The sequence below is a fragment of the Echinops telfairi genome, unplaced genomic scaffold, assembly GCF_000313985.2.
Source record: "Echinops telfairi isolate 266 unplaced genomic scaffold, ASM31398v2 ScPeMD7_7469;HRSCAF=8507_0, whole genome shotgun sequence".
In the NCBI taxonomy this organism is placed as follows: Eukaryota; Metazoa; Chordata; class Mammalia; order Afrosoricida; family Tenrecidae; genus Echinops; species Echinops telfairi.
Window position 1 is genome coordinate 60210518 of NW_022111372.1, and position 18773 is coordinate 60229290.

The window sequence follows — 18773 nt, forward strand, 5'->3', positions numbered from 1 at the left end:
TAAAACTCAGGTCAGTTCCAGTGAGACTCCACGTGCCGTGACTGAAGCAGGCTGAGTCAGTTCCAAGCCAAGGTCCCTAGAGCCATTCATTGAATAGACACACACTCATGCTGGATTATCAACAACACTTCTTCTCTTTGGGGAGGTGCCAGGTAGACGGCCAGCTTCCTTCTGGAAAACAGGGTGCTAGCAAAGGGGATTGGGTGCCCAATTAGACAAGGTAAAGTATGTTAGGGGACCTTCCTTAGCCACAAAGCGCTGAAACATCGCCTAAGGAGGCATCTCAGATCCCACATTTAGAATAAGGTGTGTCACTAGACATGTGGCCCCACCCCAAGGATTGGAGCAGCTGAATTGCTGGAGAAGTGACCGTACCTTTTCCACCCTCCTCCCCTGTGCAAGGTCAGGATCAGGGTCAGCATCTCAGTGCTCTCCATCTCCCTGCCCACCCAGGCTCAGAGGCTCCGGGCAGCTGTGGAGATGGCCGGCCTGTGCGGGCAGCTGGGAGTGCCTCAGATCCCTTGCCTGACAGCTCAGAGCTCTGTCGTCTGTGAAACAGGAAAGCGGTCACTGTGTCAGAGAGCTGCGATCTCTCCTCTGACAGGCAGCTGCACGCTGCGCTCGCCCAGCGCCCCTGGGGAAGGAAGAGCATGCACGCTGCCCTCGTTGATTGCACACATGCATGGGAACGTCACCCAAGTGGGCAGTTGCCATCACGAGAGGTGGAGCTTTTATCTAAATGTTGGCCACGGTCGATTTTAAACCTGTGCCAGGAGGTCTTAAATGAAAGCAGGCTGTCTTGAGGCTGGAATTAGTTAAGACAAAGAGTCCACCTGTTGTTCTGCTTTCTTGGAAAGGAGACAAGCCCGTTTGAGGAGCTTGGCATTTGCCAAGCAGCGTGCCCATTATTGGGCCGTGAGTGAAACGTCACTGTCTGTGGCCGCTTTCCCTCAGCAGCTGTTGGAGAAGGATTACTACCGCCGTCACTGCGGCTAATCATAGCAGCTAACATTTATGGGATATTTCATATGCTGCAGGACCAGAGCTAAGCAATTTCATGTGCAACATCTCATTTCACCAGCCCAGGCACCTGCTGGTGTTTGCGATGAGATGGCAAGAATGCTCTCCAGCACCAGAAGCCACTGGCTTGGTGACTATCCCCTGGCCCTGCAAACCTGTTGGTTCCTCAGGCAAACCCTGGGGAGACGTACATTCTGAAATCACCTCCCACTCCCTCCCTGTGGAAGTGGTTCCCTCCTCTTAAAGGAGTCATCAGGGACCACATCGCAATCAGATAAGACAGTGGCCACCCTAGTCCCTGTTGGGGAAGGGAAGAGACAAGCCAGTCAGAAATGTGTGAGGCCAGCTGTTCTGACAGCCAAGCGGTTAGCTCTCCCTGTCCAGTCTCCCTGCACCTCCTGCCTCTGTCGCCCTGTGCCAGGAGAGGAGAAGGCCCTCCTGTTCTTCAGACAGGCCCCCAAGGGCATGGGTGCACTCAGATTTCCCTCAGGCCAAGAATCACCATGACAACCTCCAACCCATGGCAAGTCAGCAGCAGTGGCAGGAGCTGTCTCTGCCCCTCGTGGGGACCCGACAGACACCTGGCTTCCTCTTCTTGGCGTGCAGCACCCACTCGTAAGCCCAGAAAAGATGCTGGGCCGGGGTACCCCTAGCTTCCTCCCCACCTCTCGCCTCAGTAGATAGAGGTCAAAATAAATGCCCTGTATGCCGTAGGTAGGGTAGGTTCTGAGAGTGATCCGTATCACAGCTAAGGGGTATGGGCATCAAGGATGGCAGAGGGTTAACTCCAGAGAAAGAAAAATAAGTCCAGAGGCCTCGGGGAGAGAGGACTGGCTCTGTATCCTGCCACTGAATCAGGGGCCCAGAATAGCTCCCCTAACTGATGTCCTGGCTCAGAGTTCATGCCAACGTGTGGTAGCAGTAAATGCTGCCAGGGATGCAGCAACCACTTGTTCTGTAAATAACGAGGAACCTTTACAGCCTGTCCTCTAAAAATCATTCTACTGAAGAGCCAGAGAAAGGGTTTTGCCAAACATCTGTTAGCAACATCGAGTCTCCTCTGGTTTAGTTTGCATCTCAGCGAGTGTGTCTGAGACGGAAGCCAACTCCCCAGCCTGGTCTCAGGAAAAGAAGGTTCCCAGGAGAATCAGGCAGGAACCTGAACTCATCCTCCTGTCCCACAGTCTTGGCCTGAAAGGCTTTGTCCATTTCCCGGAAAGGGGCCACTCCATGCCTTCCTGGCACACATTTTCCTAATGACCCCTGGCCCTGTGGAGGTTGGAATATGCTTTGGGCACTTCCAGACAAACACCACACGAGGATGGGTCTGAGGAGCGCACTCCAGGTCTTCCTGCAGGCTGGTGGGCAGATGTGGAGAATATAAATCCCACCCAGAATGATAGCCCGGAGCCACTGAATCAACCTGTGCGTCGCTGGAGTTGCCAAGGTGATTTCGATGCAATTTATCATCCAACCCGACTCCAGATGTTTGTGTTTTCCAAGCCCTGCAGCGAAGGCCTATGAGCCCCAGGGGAGACTTCACCGAGAAGATGTGGCCAGGGGCAGGAGCTAAAAATGGGGATCCAGATGAGCTGATTGACTTCTCTCTGGGGGGCCTCCAGGGGAGCCCTGCTGTTGCTGCTGTGTCTGATAGGCCATCCCCCCAGGTTCATTGGCTCCTCAGTGATCTGAGGCTGGAGGGCTGGGGCTGAAGTGCCTTCAAGCCATGAGGAGACCTGCCACCTTTCTGGGCAGACCAGTTCAGTCACAACCGTGTGCCTTAGCCTGGGTAGCACAAATGGCTTGCCCCTGACGACGTACTCACCTAAAGGTTGGTGGTTTAAAGCCACCCAGCAGCTCTGCCCAGTGTTCACCTAGAAATCAAAGTCAAGAGCACTGTGTGGAGCAGCTGTGCTCCGTGCCACGTGGGGACACCAGGAGCAGGCTGACCCGGTGATCATGCTGTTGTTGTTGCTGCTGCTGCTGTTGTTCCTGCGGTTGTTGTTCTTGTTGTGGTTCGGGTGACTTCCTGCCCCCCAGCTTTGTTGTTCTCCTTGGCTCTTGTCTCCTGCCTTGCTTTTCCAGAAGGTTAAGGCTCCTGGAAAGGTTCTCCCTCAGCAGCATCATTATGTTTGCTAGTCAACAGGCTGAGTGCTGATCCCTCCTGGCACGGGACAGATGTGGGAGCGAGGGTGCCCCGAGTACAGGAGGGTGGCAGAGTGCCCCCCTGAGCGAACACTTGGAAATAAGTTTAGAAGGTGATGTCAATGCACACCCGGTCTCGAATGTGCCACTCGCCTTCATTTCCTCTGAGGGGGGCGCAGCGCCTCTTTTGACGTTCTGCGGCACCCGCATGAAGTTGATGTGAGAGGCTATGAAGCAGGTGTCCTCTGCCTCCGCCGCCTCCGCCCGGAAGCAGTAGGTGACTCTTGGTGAGAAGTGGCAGGGTAGACTGCTGGTTGGAGCCATGGCTGTGCACTAAGACAGCAAATCTCAACTCTACCACTTCCTTCTGAACTTGGTTGAAGTTTGATCGAAGTCACTTAGAGACCTCTGCGTCCCAGAAGTGTCTCCAGAGGAGGACAGTGAGGAACTCGCAGGGCTACTGAAAGAAGCCTGGGGATGGCACGGGTGATTAAGAGTTAGACTACTAACCAAAAGATTGGGGGTTTAATTTACCCAGAACCTCACTGCCATCGAGTCAGCCTTAACTCATAGCAAGAGAGAACTTTAGGTCAGCTAGAACTGCCCCTGTGAGTTTCCAAGAGGGTAACTATTTATGGAGTAGAAAGCCCCATCTTCCTCATGCTGAGCAACTGGCAGATTCGAACTGCTGACCCTGCAGTTAGCAGCCCAACACATACCCTCTTCGCCACCATTCTATTCTCCACACATGGCAGAGGCTCCGTAGCGACTAACAAGGACAACAAGGACATTTGGGGTGGAGAGTTCATGGGTTCATATTTGTAGAAGGCTTGGAAAGTGCCTGGCTGTCCAAGTGCTTAGCACTTACGACCAGCTCAGTCATGCGCCTCCTGCTGTTCACCTGGCATGATTGTCTCTGTCCTTGTATTTATAGGACTCTGGGAGCAGGTGACCCACAAAAGATGGATGGATCTGCTTTTGGAGAAATAGATACATACAGAGTATGCTGGTCCCCCTGCTGCCCCCAAGTTCCCCTCGATCCAACAGCAGATCAGGCTGAGATCCGGCTGGCTGATCTGTTCTGAGTCTGAGAGGGGCAGACGGCAGTGTCTCTGCTCGCCTGAGCCACGCTGCTCTCCGCCGCTCGCGGCTTCCCCAGAGCACAGTGGGAATGCAGGGCGAGGAGAGCACGGAGCCAAGATGGCAAGCTCCCGAGTCAGCGTGTTTCTAGCCATCCCTAGAGGTTGGACTTCTATTTTGCACAGGTGCAAGCCACTCCATAACGATGCCTTGTGCCCAGAGAGTTTGATGAAGATCCCAGGCTGAGATTCTGCCCGTTTTGTGCCAGATCTTTCCTAATAGTCTGCGGGACTCCCAGTGTCTCTACACCCCCAAATAGACAAGTGAGGTCTTCCCAACCTAGCCAGACCTGTGGACTGGGTACACACCAAGGCCAGGGAAAACAGCCACCCTCCATGGACAAGGAGCCCCAGGCAATGGGCAAGGAAATGAAATGATGGATTTTATGTTCTGGGTAAGAAGTGAGCTTGGAGTCAGACAGGCTGGGGTTCAAATCTAGGTTCTTCACGCACCGCTAGGCGCCCTCTCAGAACCTCCATTTCTTCGTGTGTGAAATGGGGTCAAGCATAGTGCCACTGTGAGGGGTCTGCAAGCGGGCGGGGAAGTGCTGGGCTGGATCCACAGATGAGCTGTGTGGGGGTGAAGCAGCCTGTCATTGGTATCCTACCACACCACAGCTCAGAGCTCCTGCTCAGAGAAGGACTGTCAGGACAGACGGAGCCTGCTGAGCCTCACTCCTGAGACCTCCTCATTGAAAGAAGGTGCAGGCGTATGTTGAAACTACCTGGCCTCTGTCCAGCTGTGATGGTCTCTGCTTGCTCCATACCAGGGGCTTGTGTTGCTAGTTTTTGATGTTGTTGCTTGTGCTGTGGTTTTAATTTCCCTCCTACTCTTACTCACGGACCGATCGTTGCAAGGGCCTTTCATGGTAGGCAGATGGAACGGTGGAGCTGCCAGCCTTCCTCCCAAAGGACAAAGGACAGAGGGACTGACTCTTAGATCTTGCTGGTGCCCGGGAGCAGTAAGGCTGTCTTCCACATCTAAATCTGGATAAGCAGCTTAATGTTATCTCCGCCAGCACCTACAGGTCTGTCCTTAGGAAGCCAAGCTCGCTGGAAGCGAGCGAATGATCAGGAGACTCTGCCCCTTTCATTTCAGCCCCGTGCGTTCTGCACCTGTGCTGCCCTTCCTCATAACCCTGCCAGCCTGCTGAGTTTGGATGCCTTCCATCTTGCAGAAGGCATCTTGTGTCCAGAGGGCTGGACACAACAGGGAATCAGGAAGCCCACAGAGAAGCAGCTGCAGCAGCCCGACCAGGCTGATGGTGAGGGTCAGTGCCCGGGGAGTGGTCAGTGTGGATGTCCTATGAAGGCAGCTCCCAGTGCTCGCCCCCTTGGCCATTCACTCTTTAGCCAGTGCCCAGCACTCCTTAGATGGAGCTACCACAATTGGGCACATGCATCTGCACTGAGCTCTCAAACCAGACTGCCTACTAACACGGGCATGGCAGGTGGGAGGGGGCAAACACCTAATGAGAGTAGATTCTGACTCATATGCAGGAAAGGCTGGTAAAATACACTCTTTCGCTGCTGCTGTCAAATCCACGCTGGTCCATGGTGACCCTACAGGACAGGGTAGAACTGCCCCTGCTGAGATGGTAACTCTTTACAGGATAGAAAGCCTCCTCTTTCTCCCAAATAGCGGCTGGTGGTTTCAAACTGCTGACCTTGTGGTTTGAAACCCAATGGGTAACCACTGTACCACCAAGGCTCCTAGTATAAAGCACGCTAACAGTGGGAACTAACTACCAGGGGTGGTGAGGACTGAGGCAAACAAAGAGACATGCCCTTTCTGAAGGGCTGCCACTCCAGTGACCTTCAGGGGGCCCCCGTGCTGCCTGAGGGCCTGAATTTTTCTCAGGAGAAAATAGAAGTGTGTGTGTGTGTGTGTGTGTGTGTGTGTGTGTGTGTGTGTGTGAAATTTCTCCATTTAAAAAGCGCGGGAGGGCTGAATGAAACCAGTTGCAGTCCGGTGTAGCATTGCAGTCTCTGCCCCGCCGTCAGACGGTCGCCTCTGACCGTCTCTGTCCTGAGTGGTTGCTGATCCCTGGCACTCCTCAGCAGACATCCTCTGAAGACCCTGAGTGGCTTGCAGGTGGGACACGTCACTTACCGCCGACTTGGTGGTGGTTGTTTTTAAGCAAGCAAACAAAAATGTGTGTGTGTGAAAAGTCCCTTCCTGATCCCTGGTTGCTGGACCCTCATGAGTCCTTTGGCTCCTGTCTCTCTGATCTATGCCATCCTCCTAGGAATGTGCGCAAAACGGAGTGACCCTGGCCACAAGAGTGACTGCGCAAAGCACAGGAAGTTCTTGGGGGAATGTTGGGACAGGGATGGACAGATGTGGGGGTGGGTAGATCAAGCACCCCTAAGAGAGACCTCAATTAGCATAATGATGTCCTTAAAGGAGCCCTCAAACTCACCCGCCGGAGAGGACACCGGACACTTGCGAGGTTGCGGGCGCACCTGCACAGGTTCTTGGGAGAGAAAGAGCATGTCAGGTGCGCATCTCAAAAGGATTTTGGAAAACGGGAAAAAGGGTTCTCGACACATGGGCTTTTTCCCACTAGAGCAATGGTTCTCAACCTGTGGGTCTTGACCCCTGTGGGGGCCCAACGACCTTTTCACAGGGGTCGCCAGGTTCATAACAGTAGCAAAATGACAGTGATGAAGTAGCAATGAAAATAATTTTATGCTTGAGGGTCACCACTCCATGAGGAACTATTAAAAGGTCACGGCATTAGGAAGGTTGAGACCCACTGCCCTAGCGGCAAGAGGACGTCTGTGTGAGCCGGGGGACTTTGCCCGTCATTCCCCAGATTAAATTGGCAGTGCTTCTCCCACTTGCCCCTGCTGCAACTGCCTGCCTGCTGCCCCCAGGGGTGCTGGCTGCCCCGCTGGGAGAGGAGCCTGCAACGAGGGAGCAGGGGTGTGGAAGATCCAGTACATGTGGGCCATCCCAGGGCTGCAGCTGAGACTGAGTCCTCTGAGACCGGCCACCCACTTACAAATCTCCTGGGTGCCCTCCCCAAGGGGCTGTGTTGCAGCCTGGAAAATGGACATGTTAAAAATTCACCATTTTCACTGGTTCCTTTAGTTCCTCCACACACCCCCTCCCACTTTCCTTCAAGAGTGGGTGAGACACCACTAACTACTGGGTCTAGAATCAGAAAGTCAAGTTCTTAAGCTTGATTGATTTGCCATTCCTACTTCTGGAAAACTCTCCTGCAACCCAGAGGCCACCGCTGACAATGGATGCTGGGCGTCTGAGGAGCCTCTCCTGGGAAGGAAGGCCGACCTGGGCAGTGGGGGCCACCGTGGGGGACTGGGACCTGCTGAGGTTGCATGTACCAATTGTGTGTGTTGCTTTAGGAGTCCCTGGATCAGGCCCGGGGTCACACACTCAGCCACTAACCAAAAGGTGGGAGGTTTGAGTCCCCCCAGAGGTGCCTCCTAAGAAAGGACAGGCGATCTCGTTCTACTCTGCACACCAGGGCTCGCTGTGGGCTGACAATAAGTGGAGAGGAACTGGGGTGTTGATTGCTCAACATGAAGAAGCAAGGGGCCGTGATTTAGATGCCATGTGAGGCCACGGCGCTGACAGTGCTGTGCAGGAGACAACCTACAAGAAAGTGCGTATCCTGCATTGCAAATTCACTTAAGGTCTAGGAAGGAAATGAATGGTTGTTGTGAAGAGAACAGGGACTGAGGGCGCACTGTAGTGAGAGGGTCAGTTGAGGAAGTGGCCTTGGCACTGAGATGCAAAGGATGGGAGAGCTGGCCGGGCCTGGCCTGCTGGGAGGGAGGGCAAGGCCTGGGCATAAATCAGCCTGGTTCACTAGAGGAAGGAATCGAACCGGGGGCTGGTGGGGCTGAACCGTAGTGAGGGAGGGCTGGGGTGATTAGGTGAGCTTGGAGGAGGGGGCAGGGAGCTGGGGGGAGGGTCAAAGGTTTGTATGAATGTGCGAAAGTGGGTGTGTAAGAGGGAGTGTATGTGTGAACGAATGTATGTGCAATGGAATGTTGACATAGCAGAGATATGTGGGAGTGAGCAAGCAGGAATGTGTGTGAGAGTCGTGTGTGTGTGTGTGTGTGTGTGTGTGTGTGAGAGAGAGAGAGAGAGAGAGAGAGAGAGAGAGAATGGTTTCCTCAAGTGTATGTTTGTTGTCCCCACCCACCCCCACCCCAGGGAAAGGACATACAACTTCCATGAAATTTCCAGTGAGATCAGTGATCCAAAAGAACCTTAGGGAATTTTCAGAATCAGAATCCCCCTCCATCAGTCAACTAAAGCCTCAGGACAACTGTGCCAAAGGAGTGTACCCCTGCGATTCCTGGAGGTCGGAGTCCTGCAGCAGCGAGCCAGCCTGCAGGATACTGCGCCGTGGCTTCACTGCCAGGGGTGGTGGGAAGAGGTGCTCCCGGTGAGAGCAAGACGCTGCACAGTGTCCAAGGGGTCTAGCTCTCAACGCCTGGTGGCCACGGAGAAGCCTGCCAATGCCTCCCTCCCTGGGTTGGTCCTTTGTAGATGAGAGGGGAGCACTCGGTCATGTGCAACCCCTGCTCTGGTGGTAGTTCTCAAGGTTGGTAACCACCCCCCTTCTGCCTCCAGTCTCCTCAACGCCAACAAGATCAACTGCCTGCGGGTGAACACGTTTCAGGACCTGCAGAACCTCAACCTGCTCTCCCTGTACGACAACAAGCTGCAGACCATCAGCAAGGGGCTCTTTGCACCCCTGCACTCCATCCAGACGCTGTGAGTATTCCTCCCCCAGGGTCCGTCACTGCTCTGTTGGGAATGCCACTGGGGGAGACCCCGGCCCCCGGTCACAGAGAATCCCAAAAGGAGAGGGAAAACGAGTATGCACAGAGGCTGCCTAGAGCCAGCTGGGGAGGTGGGACGGCACAAACTGCGAGGACCACAAAGGCAGTTGCCACGAGTCGACTTCAGCCGTGGCACCCTGGCGACCTCACGTCTATGTGCCATGAGGTTTTCAGTGGCTGACCTGGGGGACATAGATCACCAGGCTTTTCTTCCCAGTCACCTCTGAGTGACGTGAACCTCAAAACACCTCGAGGTTAGCAGCTGAGAGCATTAGCCAATTTCCCACCCGGGGATGCCACATTTAGCAATAGCTTGCCTCCGTTACACTTCGTCCCAACGGGGTCTGAGTGCTTTCCCTGAGGGAGGACGTCCGTGACGTCCAGCAACTCTATGACAACCTCAGCGCTGACGAGGTGGCCCAATCTGTGTCTGAGGAAACCACAGCGCAGAACGGTGAAAGCAGCTCACGCAAAGTCACCCTGCAGTGAGAGCAAGGATGGCAATCCAGGCAGCCACGCTCCTGAGTCTCCCAACCACTGGTCCTACTGGATTCTGAGCAGACGCCGTCTCTGCAGACAGTCCGTGGCTGGGCCACCAGGACTCCGGCCTCCCTGAGCTGGGCCCACACGGAGGGCATTCCCTTCTCCCCGGCTCTGCTGGCATTCATAACTATTTCAGCGAAATAGATGGTATCTGAGCTCAAACCTGGGCCCACAGTTGGGGTGCTCCAGCCCCAGAGCTTGTCATGAGCCTGGACACTTCCACAATCGGCTAGGCTGTCTGGCCCCCACTAACCCCGCCCCACCCCCCAGCCAGTTCAGAAACCAAGATGATGTGGGTGCCCCTGCCCCACCCCCCTGCTCTGTACTGTAGGTCTCTATTTTACACAGTGAACCTGTGCCTGGCACTGTGTTTGGGGTTCTGACTGGGCCATTGTTCAAGGGGTGGTGGTGATGGTGATGATGATGATGATGGTAACTGAATATTGGGGCACCCAACAAATGCCGGTCCAGGCGCCGGCTGCTCTCTGGGCTGGTCTTGCCGAGTGCAGAGAAGCAAATGTAGTGGCTGTCATGCAGACAGTGACCCTCGGCTAGCTGTGACCGTCAGAGCTGGTGAGAGGAGAGGGAAAGGCAGGCAGTGCTGATTCTGCCCCGCATGGTGACTGTCTTTTGTAGACCCCAGGGACCCCCTCTCTGAGCCACATCTGAAAGAGCCTCCTGCTAGTGGGGTGAGGAGCTGAGGGAGGGGGCCTTGGGCTGGGTTGCCACGGCCCAGCGCCCCATGGATCATTCCTGAATAACGACCCCATCCCTCCCACAGCCACTTAGCCCAAAACCCCTTTGTGTGTGACTGCCACTTGAAGTGGCTGGCCGACTACCTGCAGGACAACCCCATCGAGACCAGTGGGGCCCGCTGCAGCAGCCCACGGCGGCTCGCCAACAAGCGCATCAGCCAGATCAAGAGCAAGAAGTTCCGCTGCTCAGGTAATCGGGTTGCGGGGGCCAGGCCCCACTTTCTGACTGAGAAACCAGCAGCCCCAGAGAGACCAGTAATCCAATCTGGAGGCCAGCGAGCCCCGTAATGGCTCCTAGGGAGCGTCTTTGCAAATTAAATTGGGGAAATTCAGTTAGTCCTGCAGAAAACCAATTACCTTATGGATTTAAAATAAAACACACACACACACACACACAATAAAAACAGTGGGACCAGGAGAGGCCGTTCCAGAGGAGACAGAATGCAGGCAGCAGCTTATCTCCCCAGGGCTGGTGGGAAGCCAGGCGCCTGGGCAGCCTCCACACATGGGCCCTTCGGAGTCGGCGATTTATTTTCCCATTTCCAAACCATGAGCCCCACAGAGCAGGCAGGGAAATGAAACTGCTTAGCCTGGGCTGCAGGAGATCTTGGGGACCTCCCTCCTCCCGCTCTCAGGACAATTTTGGTAGAGCCTCTGCGAGGACACAGTGGAGAATATATTTCCAAGGCAGTGATGTTATCTCCTTTGCCCCAGACCAGAAGATTCTAATTCTGCAGAAAGCAGCAAAGCATTGTACGTTGAAAGGAAGTAGAGTCTTGCCTGCTAGCTCCTACTTGTTCAAACGCTCTCTAGAAACACTGCACCCCACTCCCACTGCACCCAGGAGGTACACCAAGAATGACAGGGCCACTCTCAGCCTTTGGTTGCAAGACAAGGAGCTAATAGAGACATGAACAGGCAGTTAAAAATCGGTGTCATTTGTGTCCTTTTCTACTGGTAAAGAAAATTGCCAGAGGGGATTGAGCTCTCAGTGAAGAGATATTAATAATATGAGGTGCTGCTTGGGGTGGAAACCAGGACTTTCAGCCAATTCTTCCTGGTTCAGGATGGCCCACAAAGCGAGACCCAACTTTGTAAAATGTGAGCATGACAGAACAATAACCAGAACTGGGGAAATTATGGACCGAAGCCCTGCAGGAAACAACCTCCCACTTAGAAGGCAAAGACAGCATGCACATTGCATCATAAGTGCATATCGTGACCGGTAGAGTCGGAAACAGTGGTGCCCAGCTCAAAGACAGCCGCTGGCCCTGCAGCTTTGGCAATCCTGCAATCTCCCACAATAGGTTCCTGACAGGACTTAATATGCATCTTCCCAGTCTCCCTCCAAAGTCCTGACTCAGAGCTTTCCCCATTCTGATGATCATTCCGGTACCCCAACCTTTTCCTACTTTGGGTCTGTTCCGATTTCAGTGCTCTGGTCGATCACAATTGAACCAGTTAGAGGTCATGTTTGAAACTATTTCTCAAAATCCATTTTTCAGCAAGAATATTGCATCTATTCCAGCCTGAGAACATTTTAGGGGAGCTCATTTGTTCCAGAAAGAACGTTGTTGTAGGGATGGTCACCAGGAGGCTAGCTGGCCATCTTCTGCTTCTTGGAAGTTGTCCTTGTCATGTAGATGCAGTCCCTGGGTCTGGTCTCATCAGTCCAGAATGATACATTGTAGGGCTTCAAAAGACCTAGTGGCACTTGGTGGAAGTGGAAGTTGATCCCCATTTGGCCCATGATGAGGATGGCAATTACCAGAGCAGAGTCTCATCTCCAGTGAGCAGTCTGTTGAGGGTTTCCGCCTCCGTTTTCTCCCATTATCCGTGAGGACAGACAACAGGTGCCCATTCTACCCCACAGGGAACCCAAGGGCTTGGAGGTGATGGGGTGTCCCAACATCGTACACCAGGAAGTGGTAGAGATGGGCCTGGGCCCCAAGTAGGCTTGCTCCTTGAGGCCACAGTGCATCTGGGAGGAAAGGATCTGTTAGAGGGGATCCAGCTGCTTGAATGACTCCCCATCCCTCCTCCCCTCAGTGCCCCACCCCACCTGCCCCCTGAGTTCCTGCCTTACGTTCTTTCCTGAGCTAGTCAGCATCTCTGGGAGAATGAACCTTCCTCATCCCAGAGCTGTCTCCCCATGCACAGCAATCCTTCCAAGAGGCTTTTGCTCACGGCTGACTCCAGCCTTTTCCCTCTTTGCTACCCTGCAGGCAGGCCAGGGCTGCTTTCACTAGTTCTTCCTCCAGCGAGTTATGCCCAAGTAGGAAGAGAGAAAAGGTAGAGTAGGGCATGGGTCATCTACCAACTCCAACCACATAGCCCTGTCAATAACCGGGGTCCCCCTTGGAGGGCTGGGTCCTGGATGGCAGCTTGGGGATGAAGTCAGCTCGGGGCCCAAAGACAGGCTTCTCTGACCGATGCCTGTCAGCAATCTCCTCAGCCTGGTTGTAGGCTGGGATAGGAACCCCAGAGAAAGCTGCAGGAAAGGGGGAGGGGGAGCTGTTATGAAAAAGGAGACAGAAGGGAGGCTGAGGAGACGAGGAAGCTCAGTTCTAACTCGAGCTCTGCCACTATCTACCCGCCTACCTTCTTACCTACCAAAGCCACCAGCTCTGCACTGGAAGAATGGTTCGCTCCCTGTGTCCGGTAGGAGTGGTTGGAAATGAAAGATGAAGCAAACAGAGAAAAGGAGCAGGATTCTTAAACTGCCTTCATCTGGTGCATCGCCCTTTCTTGTCTTTAATCAATGTTAACAATGATTCCTGTAATGGTAGAGAAATGCAGGTCTGGGATGAGTGAGCCTGGCATTGTGCACTCTATGCTTTGATGTCACCTACTGCAGAATGGGGTCAAGCAGTAGAGAGCCCAGCTGCTCTGAGAGACCCTGAAAGCCAGGCCTGCCCTGGCCTTGAAGATACAGATGGCCTGGGCCTAACCATCTGTGTTTCCAGGAAATCCAGACAAAAGGATGGGGGCAAGTGACATATACTGGATCTGACAGATAATGGCTCTGCGTTTTGCTTTCCCCTAAAAGCACCCCCATTGGACAGACAGCTGATTTAATTAGGCGCCAATTGGAGAGCTGTTTCTGAAATGCCGAAAGCCCTCCTTGGGTGCAGGGCTGCTCTCCCAGCTGCCTTGCATCGGCCTCTCTCCCATCAGCTGCATCCGGAGCCCTGGGTAGCCCGATCAGGTTAGAGATGGATGCTGCCCGCTGGGGAAATGTGCCCATCAGATTAATGCCTTCTGAGAAAGCACTACCTGGCCTCCTGGGCCCCCAGGCCCATCCCCAGGGAAGCACTTGACATTGGAAGGATGGTGTCTGTTTTCCATCATGCTTTTCCCCTCGTGTGGAGACCCCATGGGGCACGAAGAAGCTTTCGCCTGGGCAATTGCTGGGAGTGGTGACTCCACGTGTCCGAAGATGCCAACAGCAAGGGATTTCAGAGTGAAAGACGCCTTAGAGACCCTCGAGTCCATGTGGGAAATGAAGAAATACAGGGCCAAGCAACAAGAGTCTTAGCTAAGGGTTTTGTTGGTAGCAAAGGTTTAGCCAAGGTTTTCATTGGTAGCTGTGGAGTCAGTTCCAACCCATAGCGACCTCGTGTGTCTGCCAAGCAGAGCTTCTCCCTGAGCTTGTCAGGGCTGTGGCCTTTCAGAGGCCAGGCCTGCCTCCTGGGGCTCCCCCTGCCCGCCCGTCAGCCAGGGGGAGAGTGCTCGTCCTTGCGGGACGCCTTAACTCCAGCTCAGAGTCTGCCCTTTGAGCCAGATGAGAACCCTGGGATTTCTGACACTCTGTCAAGATCCTCGTTCCATCCATGCCCTCTTGTAGGAGCAGACCAGCGGGACGGAGAATGAGGTGTCAGGGCTTGAGGGGCCGGGGAGGGACAGAGTTTCCCCGCTCTGGTACTGAGTGTCTGATCCAGCTCCCGTCTGAGACCCCAGCACCAGAATCCCCGCCGAGCGGTGTGCCTGGGCTTCATGGTGAGCAGAGGTCAGCTCACTGTGGCAGCCTCCACTAGAAACATCACTTAGAAGGGAGAAAGGCCAGGCCTAGAGCTACAGGCGGGCCCTTCCTAACCGGCCAATCGGTGCGGACAAATGGTGCACTCGTATGATGCGGAGACCGTCTTGTTGATGGACCTAGTTCTAATAGCACCTTGGGGAGAAATAGATAGCCCTGGTGCTTTTGTCAGAAGTCAGGGTGGAGTCCCAAATGCCAGCCCCTGGCTCCAGGACCATGCCACATGGCGGGGGAAGCCTTCAGCCAGCAGATAAATATCAACTGCCTCTGGTCCATTGAGGAGAGAGCGATGCAGAAGAGGTACCCATCACCTGGTCCCCTGATCACAGTGCCCACCCCTCTCTCCACAGGGATTCCCAGGCATGGAGGAAACCTGGGAATCAGGCACTTTCTGCTCAGGCTGATAAGTTGGCTTCCTGTTTCCTTACTCAGTTTTGAAAGCAGTTGTCACACGGGGCACTGGTCACCTCCTCTGGGACGGGGTGCTCAGACTATTGTGACTTTTAGTTTCTCAGGCCTACCCATAAGGCCCCAGTGGCTTCCCTGTCTTTCTCATTGGCTATGGAAGAGGGCTTTTCCTCTTACTATACTTCAAATCATCTGGGTTCACCATCCTGTCAGCCAGGGAGTTCCTAGGGGATGTGGAGAGGAGCCCTGAGCATACAGTGCTGCTAGGTTTTTACAAGCAGGGACGGTGGCGTGTTTCTTCATGTAGGAGACGAAGGGGCAGAGGGGCACACAACCTCTCAGCTGCTAGCATGAATGCGGAAGACACTCCTGCTGAGTCTGGTGTCAGGTCAAATGCTGTGAGTTAGTGGCATTTCGAGGCTCAGCTCAGGCCTGTGATGTGACCGGAGGCACCTACCTACTCTTTCATTCTCTAGGGAGGGATCTGTTGTGCCCTAATGCTCCTGAGTGTGGGTCCCCAGTAGTCCGTGCTCCCCTCCCGTTCTCCCTGCTCCCTCTTGTGTCTTCCGTGGGATGGGGTCCAAGGGCAGAGGGACTCTGTCTTCAGAAGCGATCCAGTGGAACCCCACTCCTGGTACTAATCACGCTCCGTGGGGGCCTGCTCCGGCTTCCGCTTCTCCACGCTGCTTCCTCTGAGCGCTCCTGTCCTCTCTCTGATGCTGCTGCCTGACCTTGACTCTGACCAGTCGCCGCGGGGCTTTCCTTTGTGCTTGATCTAACCATGTGGTGGAACGATGGAAACGGAACATGGTTCTGTCAAGCACCGCGGAAAGCACTGTGCTCTCCTGCAGCATGGCCCACCGCCGCCGCGCCGCGCCACCACCGCTGGACACCTCTTCTCTGCTCTGGAGCACCGCAGCCCACCTGCCAACCCACCTCCCCCAGTCTGGCATCACAAAGGGCGGGGTGGCAGGGGGAGGGAGTCTCGAGGGATTCACCAAGTGCCTCCTCCTCCAGACCCGGGGTGACATGAGCAGTGAGCAGCTGTAGAAGACATCTCAGGTCAGACAGCCTACTCGAGTACGCTAGAAGGAATGGAGTTCAGGTAGCTTCAGTTCGGAAACCACTATGATTGGTCCTTCCCTTCTAAGGGAGCAAATACTCCGAGGCATATGGCTCACAATTTCACAGGAGGAATCCCAGCGCCAGGTCATTTTCCCAAGTGGTAGGCCACCCCAACTGAAGCCCCTACTGTTGTGATCCACCCACCCCCACCTCCTGCCTTCCTCAGAAGCATTTCAAGTGAGTGTGAGCAGGAGAGTGGGTGAACCTGGAATGAGCATTTTAACCTAGGGCTACTTCTGAGTCTCCCTCCACTCCTCGGGAGTACTTTGGCCCTGACCCCCCTGAATCTTTGCCTGCAGTTAGCAGGGAGACCCCCCCTGGGAGCAAGTTTGCATGCTGGGTGGGGGCCATGTAGACAAATCTGCTGTCTTTGACAATAAAGAGAGGGAACTTGGTGCCTCCCGCTTGGCTTGTTTCTTGATCAGTCTGAGACCCGGTGCAACCAGGAGGTCGCCTCATTGGCTCCTACGGTAGACAAGATCCTGTGCCATGAGAGGGTCTCATGGCGGGCACCAAATCCAGGCGTGGATTGACAGCTGAGCCCGGGGCTGCATCACTATGTGTGCCTCTCCTTGACATGTGCTTCCAGATGGCCCTCGGAGCCAGGTCCAGGCATCACTGAGGCTGAGGAGCTGCATGTGCTTCTTGGGGCCTTTGTTGTGTACGGTTTCTCTCTTCCTAGATATCCAGTGCTCACGGTCGGCCAGGCACTGAACTGGTGTACATGATTTCTTTGTTTAATTTTCACAACCCTGTGTGAGCCCCGTTGCACAGAGGTGGATACTGAGGCTCTGAGAGGTCACTCACTGCCCCAGAGTCAGCTGTTCAGCACAAGGTCACCAGACTCTAGCATGCCTGCTGCTCTCCAGGCCTCCCCAGCTGGGGACAGCCCCACTCTCTGGGAGTTTTGTTTGTTTGTCTTTTAAATTGATCGAAAGTTACAATGTGTCCGACAATCCCTCTCAGGATCACATCTGTTTCTAGAAAATAACTTGAGGGAGAGAGAAAAAAGTATTGTTAAAATGGTCTCCCGTCCGTCCGCCACAATTCTAGCAAGGTAACACCAAGATCCCCTTAGCTACGGAACAGACCCCTGTGCCTGGAGAGACGCTCTTGTGCTCTAAACAGAGGCCCCATCCTGAGGTCTGGCTCTGGGACCAGGCTTTCGGGGCCAGCCCTTTGCCCACCATCCCGGTTTTGCAGGAACAGGTGTGTGCCCAATCACAAGCCGCCCGCATCTCCCCTGCCTCCTGGCAGACTGCTGCATTCACGTTAGCCTCTGGTGTGAGTGCTCAGTAGGAAAGCCACCGCCCAGCTGGCCGCCAGACTCCTGGCAACTCAGTGTGATCCAGCCCCTCGAGTCTGGTTGGGTGACTGTGCCTCATCTCAGGCCTCGCGACTCACCAGCTCACTTTCTTTTAAGCTGGTGACCTCCTGCTGGCCACCATCCTTCCCAGTTCCTCCCTCTACCTCTAGTTCTTTCACTGCACCGGTCTTAAGGACACTGGGAGTGGACACATGCACTGGTAGAGACAGGCCGGTCCCATGACTACTCATTTGTGATCTGGCTTCCCAAAAGTTGAAGCAAGATTCAGGCGCTAGAGACCCTGCACCCATGACGGCTACTGATCATGGCTGGCTAAGGCCATTCAGAGTGCCTTCTAACCGGCCCCGACCCTGATGGACATCCCACTGGCTCATACGTTCCCTGCTGGGAAGTGGCAGAGGGGCAGGGATCCGCCACAAAACCTCCCTGTCATTGGAAACCCCTGCATCTCCCGGTCTAGTCCATTGAAGCCCATCCGTGAGCACACGCCCAGTGTCGTCCTTTTGAGCTGCCTGTGATGGGGCGGGAGGTCGCAGGGGCAGGAGCGGGCAAAGTGCCCGATGACGTCAACAGCCCTCCAAGGGCCCATTCCAACCAGGCTTTCGTTTTACGGCCCTTCTTCAACCCCCGAGAGCTCTCCTGTCTGAAGCGGCAGCCTCTTTCAGTTAGGGCTCTCCTACTAAATATTTCTGGCAGTGACAAATATGCCCTCAGATGGAAATTGACTTTTAAAGCTCTGGAAAAGTTAAAAATACTTTTGGGTAGTTATGAGCATTAGGCATAACAAATGGCTGCGAGAAACCCCGGGTCGTCTCGGTAATGAAATATGAAGTGACGGAGGTGGCATTTCAAGCTGCCTATGGCTGGGGAACCAACTCTTTCAGTTATATACATGCACCGTTATTAACATTTCTGGCTCCCATTCCTATAAAATATCACACTCCAACCCCTTCGTTATTACAAACCAGGGCAATAACAAAAACAGCAGGGTGGAAAATGCTGGAAAGAGTAGATTAGCCCATTGAATCTAATTGCAAAATCATTTCATTAAAATGGGTCAGCAGCTCCATCGCAAAGGTCCGCCAGTTGTAATCTAACTATACTACGGAGAGTGATTCTTGCTAACGACAGCTTGCTAACACCTTGATTAAAATGAAAGGGTATTTAATAGGCTGCTGTCCCTAGCCTCGGCCCAGCCAGCGTAGTCTTCAGCCTCGCCATGTGTCAGGGAAGACCGTTCCCTCGTGTCTGCCGGCCTCTCACCAGCAGTCAGGCTTCTTCTCCACAAGAGTCCCATTACAGGCACCTCCTAAAGGGAAAGCCCATGTCTGGGCACAAAGCAGTGCCTCTATACGTTGTCACTGAGCGGGGCCGTGGCCAGGCAACAAGAGAGGGTCCTCATCGAGCAGAGTTTCCAGGAATGGAATCGCCCAGAACTCAGCAAGCTC

At 54.3% G+C, this 18773-nt stretch overlaps 1 protein-coding gene across 1 annotated transcript in view; it reads left to right on the forward strand.

Annotated features, from left to right (window-relative positions):
• The window catches only part of SLIT3 (slit guidance ligand 3), a gene marked incomplete at its 5' end in the record, with an annotated part of 712261 nt that overhangs the window by 606457 nt on the left and 87031 nt on the right, over positions 1 to 18773 (forward strand). The window contains 2 exons of the mRNA XM_004697123.2: positions 8917 to 9060; positions 10453 to 10616. Of these exons, the coding sequence (XP_004697180.1) occupies positions 8917 to 9060; positions 10453 to 10616 (308 nt within the window). The remainder of the gene's footprint in view (positions 1 to 8916; positions 9061 to 10452; positions 10617 to 18773) is intronic.